The 17,703-nt window shown below is 35.9% G+C and overlaps 1 protein-coding gene across 1 annotated transcript; it reads right to left on the bottom strand.

Annotated features, from left to right (window-relative positions):
- Nucleotides 1-38: 38 nt before the first annotated feature.
- LOC113072561 (cryptochrome-2) lies at nucleotides 39-11,628 on the bottom strand. The gene is made up of 8 exons (XM_026245550.1): nucleotides 11,310-11,628; nucleotides 9,284-9,392; nucleotides 6,914-7,056; nucleotides 2,052-2,325; nucleotides 1,701-1,841; nucleotides 828-1,139; nucleotides 598-749; nucleotides 39-249 (listed from the first exon to the last, which is right to left on the bottom strand). The coding sequence occupies exons 1-8, from the start codon at nucleotides 11,465-11,467 to the stop codon at nucleotides 39-41; spliced, it is 1,500 nt and encodes a 499-aa protein (XP_026101335.1). The 5' UTR covers nucleotides 11,468-11,628.
- Between the last annotated feature and the right edge of the window lie 6,075 nt (nucleotides 11,629-17,703).

A 17,703-nucleotide genomic window follows, 5' to 3' on the forward strand; every position in this document is an offset into this window, starting at 1 on the left:
AATAAACCTTATGTCATGATGGATGGGTACACTGTGAGTTACTCACTAAGGCCTCTGTAGTGTGACAGCTGCTGGTAAACTTGCTTCATCCGTTCGATGTTGAGCCGGCTGTTCTCGGCATGGTTGATCATAGGTTTAGGATAGTCCACACCCACAATGCAGTTGGCCGCTTTCTGCACTGATTCTGGAGCGTTCCATGGCTCAAAGATGTAGCGGTTAGGATAGTCTTTTAACTTCGGGATGTACCTCCTGTAAGTGAGATATAAGAGTTTTATAACAGATGATTGCTAAATAAATAAATAAATAATTACTTGCATTTTTTATTTGAAATTACTATAACAGTATTAAAGGCATTTCATAATTTTTTTTATAATCTGTTATGACATCTGTGTGTGCACCACAACTTGATGCAGCGTGTTTTTTTCCCAAGGTTTCTTCTGATATTCCTAATTTAGCAGTCTCCACAATGTTACAGCAGCTCTTTTGAATATGCACAGTGGAAAGGCCTGAACCTTTGGCGGTTTACATAAGCCTTTATGCAACACAAATCATGCTGATAAGACATGCTTAGGTGTGGTTAAGGCCTGGTCTGAGTACCTAATGTAGTCTCCACTGGGATCCGTCCTGCGGCCGAAGCCCACAGGACAGTAACAGTGGAAAAACTGCTGGAAAAATGCACTGCAAGATAGCCACATCCAGCTGCCCGCATTCACGCTCCAGTCTGCATCCAACAACAACTCTTCAAACACCTGTGAGAAAGAGCAAGATTAAGAGAGGAAAAATGAATAAAAAAAGGGAAGAAGGTGAAGTTGTGCCATCTTAATTACTTTCATTCCGCTTTCCCAGCTGATCCACAGGTCTCCACGAGTGAGGAAACAGGCTACGGCATGTCTGGCCAGGTGGTGGATCCAGCCTTCCTGTCTTAGCTGGGTCATGATGGCATCAATCCAAGGGAACCCTGTCCGACCTTCTGCCCATTTAGCCAGTGCCTCAGGATTGTGATCCCAGGGGATCTGCACGCAGATGGGGTTTCCCTCCATATGGTCAAAGTTGGGGTTGTTGGTGCCCGCCGTGTAGAAAAACTCTCGCCACAGCAGCTGGCCGAAGAGCGAGAGGGGTGGACTGGAGCTTCTTCGCAGCTGGACAAGTTCAAGAGGTCATGAAAACAGTCACAAAACATTCTTTTTACTATGCTGTGGCAGTTATACACAATCTCTTTTATAACAATACATCCATATTCCGGTAATTCATTCTCATACAACAGCAAATTTTCATTCTCTTCTACAAAAACTAACATATGAACTATCTACCTATCATGCTTTTTTATGACTACTGAAGTTTCCATGTATTCATTTGCATCATTATCTAGATTCTAGACCAACTTAATCATTTTAATTAGTTTTGTAAATAAATTCATATTTGTATACTTGATCTCCTCAACTACTTTCAAGCATTCCAATATCAACTGCTAGATCAAAAAGACATTTAAGTCAAGTGTGTCCATAACTTTGGCTAGTAGTGTATATATCACTTTTTTTGTGGTGTCCCCCATGGGTTGATTCTGGGAACCATTATTATTCAACACAAATGCATCTACTGGAAAGGGTAAATATTTGATTGAACATCAACTTTCATAATTTCTATACTGGTTACCCTTGAATATTAATTACAAACAATGCCATAAAATAACAATGACTTACCTTCATATAAAGTTCCCACAGATTGTAGTAAAACACGCGACATGACAGACAGCCGAATCGTAGATATGGACTAAGTCCAGTTGGGCTTGCGAACAGTGATTGGGCGGTTATTCTAGGCCTCTCGAAATTTGCTACCCAGGCCTGCATCAAAATAGATATAAAAATCAAATTAAATAAAATATAAAAAATTATAAAAATGTAAAAGACCTATTTTTTACAGGTGTAACCATCATTCATTACTATTTTCTATAAATTTAAAAATACAACTGAATTTTAGTAAATAATTGAGAAGTCAACAGAATTAAGAAGTCAATAGTCATAATTAAAATGTATAACTTCACCATGTCTCACCTTTCTGTCTAAGTGTTTATTTAATCTTTCCAAGGCTTCTGTCTCACCACCCTTCCATACATGTGAGCTGTCACCATGTGTCTTAAAACCCAGCTCCTCGAGAGAGGGTACGCCATAACGTTCATCATGATTTTCTGAGATCTTTGTCTGACACCTGGCCATCTGTTCTTGACTGATAGTTGGCAATGGTTTCCTAGGAAGTTCGAGTCTGTTCACAATGGCTTGAAATCTCTTGAAAGTGAGAGGGGGGCTGTGGTTGTTCATTTCTATGATCCCTGAGAGAAAAAACAAAACACGTTTCAGATTACACTGCCTAAAAGCAGCTATTTCCACTCCAAGGTTGAATATTAATAGAACTCAGAAGGAGAAATGTCTGCTTTAAACCAGTTTGGTTTGATCTTGTCGACCGATTGTGTTCAGAGTGTTTTAGTGTAGATAATAAATAATTTTCAAAAGGCATCAAGTTCATTTCCGGTAAAAGTTTGAGCGAATTGATAGAGCTGTCAGAGACCCAATATGTTTATGTATGTGGATCAAACAACAACAACATTTAGTAAATAATACCTGCATTTTCTTCAAGGGCATGAACATACATTACACTACTGTTAGAATATATGGGGCCAATAAGAATCCTGAAATACATTTTATAATATATATATATATATATATATATATATATATATATATATATATATTTTTTTTTTTATCAGATAAATGCAGCCTTGTTTGGGTATAAAAGACTTACAAAAATCACCAACTTTTAAACGTAGTGTAAATTAAATAAACCATTTATTTAATTATTAAAAGTTAAATATTAGCCTATGTGGTGGAATCAGTAGGCTACAAATCTGAACTACGAAAAAAAAAAAAAACCTTGTTGCTCTGATTGACATCAATACAAACTTGTTTGATTATAGGACACTTCTGAAACATTCTATTACAACTTTCTGTTTCAAATAACCTGAGGTTTCCTGGTAAAAAGCCCCATTTTTTTCTCAAAGAAACAAGGTCATTAAAGTAAAGTCATATTCGATAAGCTAGGAAAGTAGTTAGGGAAAGTTGACATATTTCCCCACATTCTCCAAATGCAAGCACATATGCCTGTCTGCGGCTGAGAGACTCAAAGAGAGGAACTAATAGTCTCAGTGGCTCCTCTAAGAGAGAAACAGCTCTAACACATTAACAGCCTGTCCCTTATTTATAATTTTGATCTTATACAACTCCTGACTATATCCGTCAGGGATGGAGCCCCTGTCATTGGCTGGTTTTCTTGGCACGGTGCGGAATCAGGGGCACCCGCGTGCTTGTTAGGAAAAGCCTGGTGCTCGGCTCGCACATGTTTGCAGTGGTGACTTGCATGCTGAGCTATTTCACCCTCCCACCCACAGCACATGTTTCACAGTGTGACCGCCAGAGCCGCTTTCCCACCATCAGATGGCAACAGCGAGTCTCATATCATCCAGGAGAGCGACAGACGTCATATGCACACCCGCACATGCATTCACACACGCTTATGCTTGTAAGCTCATTCTCTTCCCCTATGAATTAGACGTAGAGTCTGGGCGTATCACCAACATCCATCCTATTTATGTAACCTATGCAAAAGGCCACTTGTTTTACATTACACGTCAGGAGTAGTGGTATCTGCAAGACGATCTGAGAAGGGCAGAGTCATTCTCTCCTGTTTGGTAATACTCTCAGGAAAGACATGAGATGGAGAATGCGAGTTGCACACAAACAAAAGTGCAAGCCTGGGTCACGGTACTGCATTGTTCATTGTTTTGTCACATTATTCTAAAAGTGCTGGCAAAGTTTACGGAGGAATCTGGTCAATGATTAGGGAATGCTGCCCTATGACTGCACTAACAAGGAGGTTTTTCTCTCTGGCCCACTAATTCAGATTTGTACCTGCCCTACTGACAACTTTTTTTTCCCTAATATAATTTTTTGTTGTTGTAAACTTTGTTAGGAAATTGTATCAGTTTTTATATTTCATTAGTGTTAAAGGTTTTCTGAACTATTTGCCAAAAAAACAAAACAAAAAAAAAACATACAATTTCAAAAAAATATAAAATATATGCATAATTAATTTTTATATTAACATTTTGTATTACATTTACAACTTGAAATTTTTCAGATATTACAAATGTTATAAAATATATAAGTATAAATAATACTATTATATATTTACATGACATTTACACAAACAATTTACCAAACTATAAATTTCTAGCTATATAATAGTTGGAAATAATACTACTATGTAACTCCGTGAAATCTATACATTTATAAAAACAGGTTTTTATATTAATAAATTACTTATACTTTACTTATAACCTCACAAGTATGGATGTCAATCAGACACATGACCATGATTGAGATTGGTTTCCACTGATAGTAAAAAAGAAAATATATATATAGTTAAATGAGCAAACCAAAAGATTTATGCATATTTCAGTAATAATATCAATACAGAAAAAAAGAGCCAACAGCACACGCAATGTGTTGCCCACCTTGCCTGAAGGGAGAAAGGTGCATGCGTAATGAACAAAATATAATAATCAAATAATAACTGCCATATCAGGAAGTGGTAATGAATTTTAGATTAGTTTCTCTAATAATGCTTATATAACGCCTGGTCATTAACTGTCTAAATTGGCATGCAAACGTTGGAGAAAATGAGAAACATGGGCGCCGTGTCAAACCCATTGCCACATTTATCTCAAAAGAATGAAAATGTATTCTCTATGAAGACAATTGAGTTTGGAGTATCATGTGATAAAGTGTCTCTCAATGTTCGATGATAGCACTCATTTAGCTACACTTGTGAGGGACACATTTCTGAAAATGTGATGTGGTAAAATAATAAATTGGTAATTCTAAATATTACAATATTTTTATATACCGTAGACTTAAGCTTATCAGAACTCAGAATGCTTTAAGAATGTAATTATGCACCAAAACTACATGCATATTAAAGAGGGCGATAAAACTATACACCAAATAAATCACTGTAAAATGTCTGTATATGTTTTGTGACATTGACATCAATGTAATCTCACCATGTCTCTGCTGATTCCTGATTGATGTAAACTACTGTTCAAAATCATATTTTTATTTTTTAAAGAAATTAATATCAAAACTGATGAAGACATTTATAATGTTAACAAAGATTCCTATTCTAAATACATTATGCTATTTTGAACTTTCTATTCATCTAATAATCATGAACAAAACATATTAGTTTCCACAAGAATATTAATCAGCACAACGATTTTTTAACATCGATAATAATAATAAATGTTTCTTGAGCATCAAATCAGCTTATCAAAATGATTTCTGAAGGAACGTGTGACACCGAAGACTGGAGTAATTATGCTGAAAATTCAGATTTGCCATCACAGGAATATATATAATAAATATAATTGTTTTAATTTGTAATAATATATCACAAAATTAAAATGTTACTGTATTTTTGATCAAACAAATGCAGCATTGGAGAGCATAAGAGACTTCTTTCAAAATTATTTCAAACAGTACTGACTAGGGCTGCACAATATTGGGAAAAAAATTAAATTGTGGTATTTTATTTTTCTGCGATATATATTGCGATACGAAATCTAATTTTTTCTTACAAACAAAAATAGGGTGAGCACACTTACATTCTCATTTTAAATGATTTAACCATCAGAGTATTTTTTAAATTAGAGTAAATGATTTGTTTGTAACTTTAGGATATGGTTTGAATTGTTAACACATTAACTAACATGAACTTACCACGAGCAATACTTTTGTTACTTTGTTTATCTTAGTTTATTAAAACACAGCTGTTCATTGTTTGGTAATTTTACTTCACAGTGCATTGACTATGTTAACAAATACTGTACAACTTTTGATTTCAACAATGAAGACTATAGCCTAAATGTTGAAATTAACAAAGTTGTAGAAGTGTAGTTTAGTAATAATAAATGTTAAATAATGTAGTTAAATAGTTTAATAAATAGAACATTATTTTAAAGTGTTACAGATTTTTTTATACACCAATTCAGACGTCTCGTGAGTTCAGTGTTGGACAGGTCAGATGTTTAAACCATTCATTAAATTGAATCGGTTCAAAGGAATCATTAGTTCAATCAGAATCAGACGTGTACGGCATGCATTGGCAGTTTAGGATATCGCAAGATTTGACAACACAGAAAACATTTCATCACTGGATAGGTTTTTTTTTTCTTCGACACCGTCGTGTCAATTCATTTTGATTAATATGTGCGAGGGAGAGAGAGCAAGACAGCGCTCGTGTTGTTTGAAGACGGTGAAGGTGAGCACACTCTCTCTCTCTGCTCATTCTTAAATGTGCCCTGTTAAACTCACAGGACTTAAAAACACATGCAAATGATAAACTTTCACTCTATGATGGTTAAACTGTTCAATTAATCCGCGAATCACATTTGTCAAGGGCCGGGGAGCAGCTGGCATGTACAGTTAATGAATAACGGATCAACTACGACAACCTACACCGCACATCCTGCGATGTGACAATCGCGGATTCGTACAACACGATATCGATGCTTAAACGACACATGCAGCCCTAGTACTGACCCCAAATGGTAGCTTACAATGATAAAAAAATCTCTTAAAATACTTATGAATGGTCATGACTAGTAAAACAAGCACATAAAAATATTAATACATTACCTGTCAAATATTGACATGCTTGAGTTAACGTTGTACAGACAGTTTTATAGACAAATAAACTGCACCTGTAAATTAATTTCTCTACAAAATCTTAGAAACTTTTATTGCATCTGTGAGTAAGTGTGTGAATTTTCCATGAGCCATGTGTGTGAGTTCAATTCACCCACCTGTCTGGATTGTAGAGTGTGTGAGTGTTTCGTACCGCGGTTTCCACACCGTATTCCTGCGCCATTTTAATGATGGCTGCATCTCTTTCTTTGCCATACGGCTCAGAGTCGTATTCAAATGTGAGACGTGTGACATTCCACTCCTGAAAGAGATGAGAGATCAGATATATGTTAAAGAATGAAACAAATATTAAAACTAACTAGAACAACTTTACCCCTTATTTCTGACCATGTAAAAAACAATACATAAAAAAATTGTTACATAAAAATGAAAGCAAATTCTTGGGAGTTATCATCATTTACAAACTGCTGCTTCTGACAGCAAGCACATCTGGTGATATGGTAATTTAGTGATATATTACCAAAAAAGGCCCAAAAAGGAAAATTACTAAATTACTACCATTACTAATCGACACAAAAACGAACGCTGTGCCCCTGTTCAGAAGAAGTGCACTGTAGGTGGACTCTGTGACTTCTTGGTTATACAAGTGCACTTTGAAGGGCTGGTGTGCTGGTGCCCTCACCGCTTGCATAAACAGCACTATTAACCTGCCAAAGGGTTCGTACAAGCCACTTGTCTGATGCATTTGCCCTGCTTGAGAGAGAGAAGACTGCTCCGAGCCTCCGACTGCATGAAAATGAGATCTTTTGTAACAAACTACTCTAAAAACGCTGGTGTAAATCGTTTAGCAGTCAGGACTCAGATGTTTAGCTGAATACGAAATTACTGGAGAAAAGCAGAACTTCAATCATCTGAGACTTGAAGATTTTATTCACTTCCATTACATTGATTTGTGAAATTGGATTTGAACACTAAACGGAGTAAAAAAAATAAAATAAAAAAATTAAACTGATCAATATGACTGTAAAAATCGAAATATTTATAAATGCTATTCTTTCAAGCTTTCTATTCACCAATGAATCCGGAAACAACATCCTTGTGAAACAACACAAGGTTTGTCATCCTCCATAGAGACAATCTCTAAACATTTTGTGATTAATTATTCTTTTCATTATAGAACAAAAACTACTTAATCTACAATTTCCACTAAACATCATCCTTGTCAGACTACATGCTTTGTCCAGTGCCGAATGAGCAACATTGGAAGCTGAACATCATTATGATGAATCTACTACCTTGGAGATGTTTCTTCCTCTGATACGGTGTTGGACCAGCGATCACAACACCCACAGCTTCCTCTACACTAGTCTTCCCAGCAGAGCACACCTCACCTCTCTGTGAATATTATGGAACCATAGAAACCAGCCAAGAGCTAAGGTTTGGTAAACTAATTAGCCAGAGGTTGATACTTCGCAATGCGTTTTAAATCAGCGTTCAGGCAGGTTATCGGTTTAAACGGCTGCTGCCAAAACAACTGCCATAGCAGTCTGCGGTTTCTTCATAATTTTAATATTCTGAAAAACAAATCATCACTTGCAGATCAACCAACTAAGGGCTGTGGAAAAATTTGAATGGGATTTTCATGCGCATCTCGTCAGTATAGGCGCTCCTGTGATTAGTAGTATATATATCCAGCACACGAGTTCAGATCAGGATTGCCAGATTTTCAAAATAAAACCTGCCCAATTGCTTCTTAAAACTAACCCAACCGCGTTTCGTTCTGGGCACTAAAATACAACTTTTTTGGTAAGGTTCCCTCGGTAAAATTATAATTTTTTAACCCTGATCTGAACGCACGTGCTGGAGATATACTACTAATCACAGGAGCACCTTTACTGATGAGATGCATGTGAAAATCACATTAAATTTGTTGCACAGCCCTACAACTAACGATTACTGACCACTAACATCACTGTTGATGCATTAAAAATGAGCTAATGTTAAAATAAGCTCAGTTAAATCCACTAACCATAGTAAACACATGAACATACCGAAAAACTAGGGCTGCATGATCAATCGCATGCGATATTTAATGCAGATCTTTTCAGTAAAGCCATCAGCGGTAAATCTCTACACATGCCTGATTTAACATGGAGCAGCATTAACTACACAGAGCCGTTGTTCACTGACAAGCTGCGCTAAACCAAATAAAAAAACATTATTTTGCACGTTTTGTGCAGCTTGTAAGTGAACAACGGCTCTGTGTAGTTAATGCTGCTCCATGTGAAATCAGGCATGTGTAGAGATTTACAGCTGATTACAGAACCAGCTTTATTGACAAGATGCGCATTAAATATCGAATGCGATTTATCGTGCAGCCCTACAAAAAACTCAGCATTGCTTTGTTCACCAGTATATACTCGGACCTGATAGAAAGTCTCCATGCTTCAAGTTGACAGACATAATGGTTTAGATTTTAAGAAGCCAAAGTGAGACTACAAGACAAATATCCTGAGAGAAATACAGACCTTGAAGAGTCTCGGGAAGACATCCGTTGGCTGTCCTCGCACCACAAAAAGCCTTGAATTCAGTTTCCTCAAACTTGTGTCCAAATCTTCTAACGATTCCAGTAAAAATCTGCCAGAGAGAAGATGTCAAATGTTATATATACAAAAGTTAATATCAATATTTCATGACCTTGTAAGTAGTGCTTAATTTTTAAGTTATTACAATCTAGCAAGAGTTACCTATAGTTATTTCTCATTAAGGAAGTGTTATATATATTTTTTATATGTATTATTTTATAATTATGTATATGTTTTTCTGTCAACATACAAGATAAAATCAACTCGGCTCGGTGTTCATCTTCACAGCAGTTCAGTCAGTGTACTGTTTGAGTACATGAATTACTCCGGGATATTGGTTTGTTTGAAAGTTAACAGCTTAAGTCATTTGTGGATTAATGCGTATTAGAGATGCGAATCGTTTAAAACGATTCAGTTGGATTTGGTGAACTGAATGATTCGTTCGCAAACCGGATATCCAGCTGCTTTGATTTGAACTCTCTCTCACAACAGACACGGAAGAGAAAACAATGCTGAATAAAGTCGTCGTTTTTGCCATTTTTGGACCAAAATGTATTTTCGATGCTTCAAAAAATTCTAACTGACCCCTGAAATCACATGGACTACTGTGATGATGTTTTTCTTACCTTTCTGGACATGCACAGTATACCGTACACACAGCTTCAATGGAGGGACTGAGAGCTCTCGGACTAAATCTAAAATATCTTAAACTGTGTTCCGAAGATAAAAGGAGGTCTTACATGTTTGGAACAGCATAAGGGTGAGTTATTAATGACATAATTTTCATTTTTGGATGAACTAACCCTTTAAGGACACTTTGCGATTGTACATACATTTTAATAAAGATTTGAAAGACCTTTTTAGGACACAAACGATTTGGTGCTTTTAACGAGATGGTTAAGTGAATGATTCAAATGATTCATTTATAAAACACTGACTGCTCGTCGCCACCTACTGGAGTTTCTGAAAGAGTAATTGAACAAACCCTGTTGAATTGATTCAGAAGATTCGAGTCATTGGGATGAATCAAACCCCCTAGAAAGAATCTTTTAACTAAAAAGTATTTTATAAACTCTTATTGTCTGATTCAGCATGAACCAGGTTTAAAGCAATAAACTTCTACAAGTTTGTTTTCATAATTACATAAACAGAAATTTGTGTTTACAGACTCAAACTTATCGTCAATAAAAAGATTCAAAAGTCTGAAGGCGTTTTGACAGGTTATACGACAATGCTCTGGTATGCATTCCATTCAAATATTTTTAGCACTGGGTTATTCATTCATTCATTCATTCACAGAATTCATCTCGCATCATGCTTAGTAGACAACACACGCGAACATCACGTGACTCGCGAGATTGACTTTAGAATCTTTTTACGCGTAGCCTACGTTTCTATAAATTCTGTCTCCAGACTGCGTGCGTTTGACTTCACCGACACAAATGACGCAATAATGAAATTGGTAATTTTAGCTGTTACATAAAATCAAAGTGGGCGTGAGCAAACAGACTAGCCCATTAGCTTCCATATATCTCAATGGTCTGAGCGCTGTAACAACAATTGTACACATTTCATGCAATTAACAATTCATTCATTCAGCGCGTTTAAAAGAAATAGAAATAACATACATTGGACTTCTAAATGAAGTGCGAGCTGACTTGTAAAGTTCGTCCACCTGCTGTAAACAGCAGTCGGGCCCCTGACGCGAGTCAATATTTTACGCTGTTTATAACATATGTGGGAAATAAAAAAGTAAGAATATTATTTTTGTGCTTAAAAAAAAGATATCTGCACAAGTATCACCAGCTACATGCACACAGAGTCGGCGTGTGTCAGGGCTAAAACATAGTGGATGAGCAAAAGAGCTGCGTAGTTACGAGCCATCTACACTTCACAATTAACAGTTACACCAAACTTCCCAACGTACCCCTGTTCATATAAATATATAACTATAACAAAAGGCACGAACCTCCATCTGTTAACTCCCACGTTGGCCGAGCCTGCAAACCACGGGTCCAAAATATAAACACACCGTACAGTCTCCGCGCCGTTGAGGGCTTCCTGCAAAGCAGGATTATCATGAAGCCGCAGCCCTTTGCGAAACCAATGTACGGAATTCACCACCATAGTTGCATTTTATTCCATCCTAAAGGTTGAGTGAAGTCGTTGGTGGTCCAAAAGCGTAAACAATCCCCGGTTTCAGCCGTTCAGGAGCCACATTACGCCTCTGTGAAGTTTGAGATGAGGAGCAGCCGCTATAGACGCTCTCGTCTCTTCCATTGGGCAGCACAATGACACGTGTACGGTTCACCGGAAAGAGTGACTCGGGTTTACAAACCACTTTTGGTCCAGCCCCACGGTGGAAGTCCAGCCCCGTCACGTTTCTCTGCTGTGTTGTTCGCCGTGTTTGTGGGAAACAATCGCCAAATTATGACATCAGGATCATGCAACTGGTAAAACACGCAAGGCGCGCGCATACGTGTTCTTGGTTATAGACGGTCAGTCTTTGTTAAATATATGCACATAAGTATAACACGAGAGGACATGACGGAAATGGAAAATATATGTATCATGGATCCCATTTGTGGATACCTGTTAAATCTGTCTACATGTTTTATAAGCATAAACTGAAGAAACGCACTTAATGTGTTTCCAATTAAGTGGTGTTTAGCGCCCCCTCGTGATAGTTCTTCGCATAGCTGAGTGCTCAGGTAAAACAAAGTTCAGATTAGGGTCAATGAACTTTTAAGGCTTTAGTGGCTGACAGGTCAAGTTTGCCTCACACACATCCATGGCTCAGTGCTTTAAGCCGTCTGACTGTTTTTATTAATTTTTTTATAATATGGATAAAAGTTGTTTATCAATAGTGTATCAATGTAATCTGTACCAAGTTCAAGTTGAGCTTTCTTGTCATTCAGTTACATGTGTGGACATACAGTGGAATGAAATGTTGTGCCTCACAGGACCGCTGTGCTACATAAATACAGACATACAACAATGAAGTAAAACTGTATAAACCCATACACAACTAACCTACTAACAGATTTTGACTATAAATATACTATATATAAAAGTTTACCTATACCTAGCTAAAAAATACAGACTATACAAATGCTTCACATAATACTATACCTATACACAACTAACATACTGACAGATTTTGACTTTAAATACTATATATAAATGTCTACCTATACATAAACAAACAAACAAAAAAATGCAAATGCGACACATAAACAATGCCTGTACACAACTTACTGACAGATTTTGAATATGAATATACAGTATATAAATGTTTACCTATACATAGACCGAAAAATAAACATATATAGACTATATGAATGCTTCACATAATACTTTAGTATAATAAATAATTACTGTTGTTATTATTGTTGTTGTAATATAATAAATCTTTTTCTTGTTTTTGTTGCTGTTAGTAGTACTAAACATAATAATACTGTATAATTAATATATTTATTTATAATGCATATAAGTGTCCATCAGTGGTTTTCAAACCTGCCCTGGAGTACCCCCGGCTGTGCACATTTTCTATGTCTCCCTTATCTATCACAACTGTTTCAACTCATCAGCTCATTAGTATTATACAATATTATTATTGGTGGTAGTGTTGTTAGTACTAATCATAATATAATTGTGTAATAATTCAAATATGTATAGCATTTATAAATATATTATTGTGTCAACAGTGTAACAATTGAATCTACACTGTAATATAATACATCATTATTATTACTGTTGTTGTTGTTAGAAGTAGTAGTAATTGTTATAATATGAATTCATATATATTTATTTATTATGTGCATTGTTTATATATAATGTATATGATTGTATATCAAAAGTGTAGTTTAGACTTTACCATAATAACATTACTACAAAAATAATAATTATTATTAGAAGTAGTACTAATCAGATTGTTGCATAATTAATATATTCATTTATAATGTGCATTACAGTATTTAGCCCAAAATAATTAAAATTAATATTAATATAATTTGTATGTTATTCATATATAATGTAATAATTATACCATCATCGTCGTAAGAAGTTATTATAAATAGTAAATTACAATATTTAAAATAGGCCTATTTCTTTATAATATATACGGCAGCATCTCTGTAATTAGTAGCCCTTTGTAAATGCAAAGAAATAATTAATTCCAGTAGAGGGACTATAAAAAGATGTCAAAGAAAGCAGTAGGCATGTTGTGACTTCTGAGGGAACTTCAAACTGCGTCCTCTAGAAGATGCTATGGGGAACGCCTTCAGCGTGACCATTGTCTTTATCATACATCTCAACCAAGCAGCAACCTCTCGCTCTCTCTCATACGAAGTGACTTAAACTGTAATCCATCAACTGGCTGCTAGAAGCTGGCTGCAAAAGGGAGTCAATCCCATAGACTCCCAATGTTAAAATGCCCACCTTTAGGCTCCGCCAACTTTTTGCTTCAAAAATGCTTTTCGCAAACCTGTGGGTGACATCACGGACACTACATCCATGTTTTTATACAGTCTATGATCTCAACACATCAGTGACATTGGCTGGCAATAGCCTATGATGTCATTACCAGCCGCTACCACAGTATAAAAGAGCACCGGAAGACACATCATCATCTTCTTCGTCTTCACTGACAGTTTGTTTATGTTAGCGTTAAGCTAAGTACTACTAGGTGTGCATGTTCTCTCGCCAGAGGCTTTGCTCTGAGACCCGCAGTTTCACACTCATCGAGATGTATTTGTGGGACTTCTGTTGGGGAGGTGGGTACTTCACCATTTACACAAGTTTGTAGATTAGTGTTTGCATGAGTGCGTTCACGTCTAGTGTATAATGTGGATATCTGTCTGCAGTTGTTGGACAGGTGATTTATATTATGTCCTTATCAGATAACAACATTGTACTGCATTCCGGCTTGATTCCTCACCTGCACTTGGATTGCAGTCTCTCATGCTTGACCTATAGTGTTTTTGTTAAGTTTCTATATTTCACAGAACTAGGGTCCAGACCCAAGCGATCTTCAGACTTCACCTTCAGATTATATCCGTGGGTTTGAGTCACGTGCGTGAGTTTGATCCATTAATTTAGTCTATTATTGCTTATTTATGTGAATTCACTAACTAGTTTTCGCTGCATCGTTACTTGGATCTGTGTCTGTTTTTCTGACTTTGTTTTAGGGTTAGGATCTCTGTGAGCACCTCCCCTGCTGAAGTTAGAACCTCTCGCTGTTGACCAGCTGTGGTGATGGTCTCACCCATCATTACTGCATCCAGGCTAGATGATAGCCCTACACCTTCGGCTTCATGTTTACTGGACCACGCAGCCACGTCGCTGGTCTTCCTTAGACATCAGGTCCCGAGTATGCTGGTAATGACGTCACAGGCGGTCGCTGGCCAAAGTTAAATTCTGTGATGTTTAGATGTATGTGTCAGACATCGGTCATGCTGAAGGCGTTCCCCACAGCGACCTCTAGAGGATGCAGTATCTCGTTCCCTTCTCAGGGAACCATGGTTTCATATGTAACCCGAGATGTTTCTTTTCTTTTGAGCTTTTTCAAGTTACAAAATTTCCCAAAGCTGTTTGATGTCAGGGATGTAGCCTGCTAAAAAATAACTCCATGAACAAGCTCTTAAGTGAATGTAAACCAATGGGGGATAAAATCTGATGTTTTATTTAATTTTGTTTTTCATTATATATTATATAAAGTTTAAAATTATATATATATATGCATTATAAAGGGATGTCCAAAACCGCAAACTGGAGGAATACTGTCAATTAGAGTTAACACTCTTAAAAATAAAGGTGCTTAAAAGTTTTTTTTTTTTTTTTTTGCATTTTTGGTTCCACAAAGAACCATTCAGTCAAAGGTTCTTTAAAGAACCATCTCTTTATTACCTTATTTATAATCTGAAGGAACGTCTTTCGCCACAAAGAACCTTTTGTAAAACAGAAAGTTTCTTCAGATGTTGAAGGTTCTTTGTGGAATCATTTAAACAAAAAAGGGTCTTCTATGGCATCATGAAGCACCTTTTAATTTTAAGAGTGTTGCTCCGACTTGCCTTAACACACCTGCCTGGAAGTTTCTAGTAGCCTAAGCCTAGTAAGACCTTGATGAGCTGGTTCAGGTATGTTAATTAGTGTTGGAGCTAAACTCTGGAGGACAGAGGCTCTCCTGGATAAAGTTTGGACACCCCTGCTATACTGTATGCCCATAACTAAAAACAATAAATAACATGGAAAAGAGAATAGTCTGTTCAGAATTTTCACAAAGTATATCACAGATCACATCTGACTAACCCATAAAAAAAAAAAAAAAAAAATCCAACACAGGTTTTTACATGTTAAATCGGTCTATTTCGTAAATAAGCATAAAGTTTATAGATAAAGTTTTCTTTGTTATCACATGTCTGGTTGGAATGCTCTTCCTCTCCAAAGAGAGCAGAATGTGGTGTTAGTTTGAATACATCATCGCAACGAACGAAAAAAGAATGTGGTCAGGCCAGGCACTCTAACACTGAAAGGGTCATTATTACTCTTTAAGGATTAAACATTAAATTGTGGATTAAGGTCAAGTGGCACTGATTTTTTTACTTCAGAAATTATGAGTAACAAAAAAACCAAGCAAACCTTTTTTACATACATATTACATATGTATTATATTTCGAAAAAAATATTATAATAACGTTTAATAAATAATGAACTGGCCTCTAGAGGACGCTTTAGCTCCATATTTTAAACTAGCCTCCCACTTTATTTTTCTATTAATCTGCAATGCCAGTATGGATTTCTTCAGTTGAATTGTTGTGGTTTAAAGTATAAACACAATTATATATATATAAAATAAAAAAAAATCTTTCTTCTGCTGATCAAAATTAAGATCTGCATGAAGAATGGCTTAAATACCTCACACCTTATAATGCTTTAAAACTAAGCGGAGTGCATTAAACAGAGGCTCACTCTTATTTTTATATATTTTCTGAGATGACCAATCCAATTTCTGATGTGCCATGTGTTTTGATCAATAATGGTAAGTCTAGATTGAACTTGGGGACGTTCCAGACGTTTGTTATGAATGGCCTGATAAAATTCTGGGTGTTAAAGGCTCTAAATTCAATCACTGACAAAGCAGAGGCAAAGTCGCTGACAAGCAGGAACCTGCTCTACAATAAGCCTTCAAAACCCCTGGTGTATGTAGTGATATCAGAGAAATATCTCTTAGAATAATCCCTTTTTATTGCCTAAAATCAGCCAAGGACAAATAAAACGGAATGCTTTTAAAAAGTGCGTCAATAGAGCCGACCCTTAAACTGTCCCTTGCTACCAATAGAAGAAATTTTAATATAAACTACATCCTTGTAAAATTAAAATGTGAAATTTGCCTCTTTTTTTCACGTCTCAGACATTAGAAATGATTAACAATTTCCTGCTTTTTCAATGACCCTCTCATTTCTTTTAGTAATGCTGGATCTAAAAGTAGACTTCATTGGAAATAGTTTCCTGCTGTGGAAGTCTCTTAATCTGGCATCTCACAGGATTAAGTGTCATTTTATTATTATACCAGATATTACAGTAGCGGAGAGGTATATGATGGTTCTCTTTATCTTTTTACCAGCTGTACAAGATTTGAAACATTTAAACTCCAAATTTAGGCATAAATGGGTTTTGTAGATATTATAAGGAATAAAAGTATGAAACATTAGTATACCATTTAAATTTATAGTATAACATATATATATATATATAGGCCTATATATATATATATATATATATATATATATATATATATATATATATATATATATATATATATAGGCCTATATAAAACATATACATAACCCTATATTAATTTGCATGTTTAGGACTATAGGAGTAGCAAGGGTCACTATGTTAAATCTGTGAATGTGACTTAATTAGAAAGATAATAGATTTGATATGGACATTATCAGTGAATGGTATCATTCTTTTCAAACCTGGTCGGTCCCCAAGAGCCCTTTTATAGTGGTTTGAGAGTGTTTTTTATGTAAAGTGTTGTTCTTGAAATGAAAACCGATACGTTTTGGGTCTATGGCTTGTTGTTCTGAGAGAACAGGTGGTGCTGATCCACGCTGTATTAGGTTTAATTCATGTCTTGCCAGGAACGAGTGTCCATGCCAGTTAACGCACGGGTGATTTATTGAATGTCTAACAGAGCTGGCATGGTGCGAGAAAACAGCAAAGCAGTCTTGTCTTTCTGAATTTACCTTTAAAAGACTATCAATAATATGTTTTAAATCTATTAAATCTATTTTCAAATCTATTTCTGTGGTCTTTTCTATCCTCTGGCAAAATGAGTAGCTGGATGGCAAAAACAG

Source organism: Carassius auratus, unplaced genomic scaffold (assembly GCF_003368295.1).
Source record: "Carassius auratus strain Wakin unplaced genomic scaffold, ASM336829v1 scaf_tig00009464, whole genome shotgun sequence".
Taxonomy (NCBI): domain Eukaryota; kingdom Metazoa; phylum Chordata; class Actinopteri; order Cypriniformes; family Cyprinidae; genus Carassius; species Carassius auratus.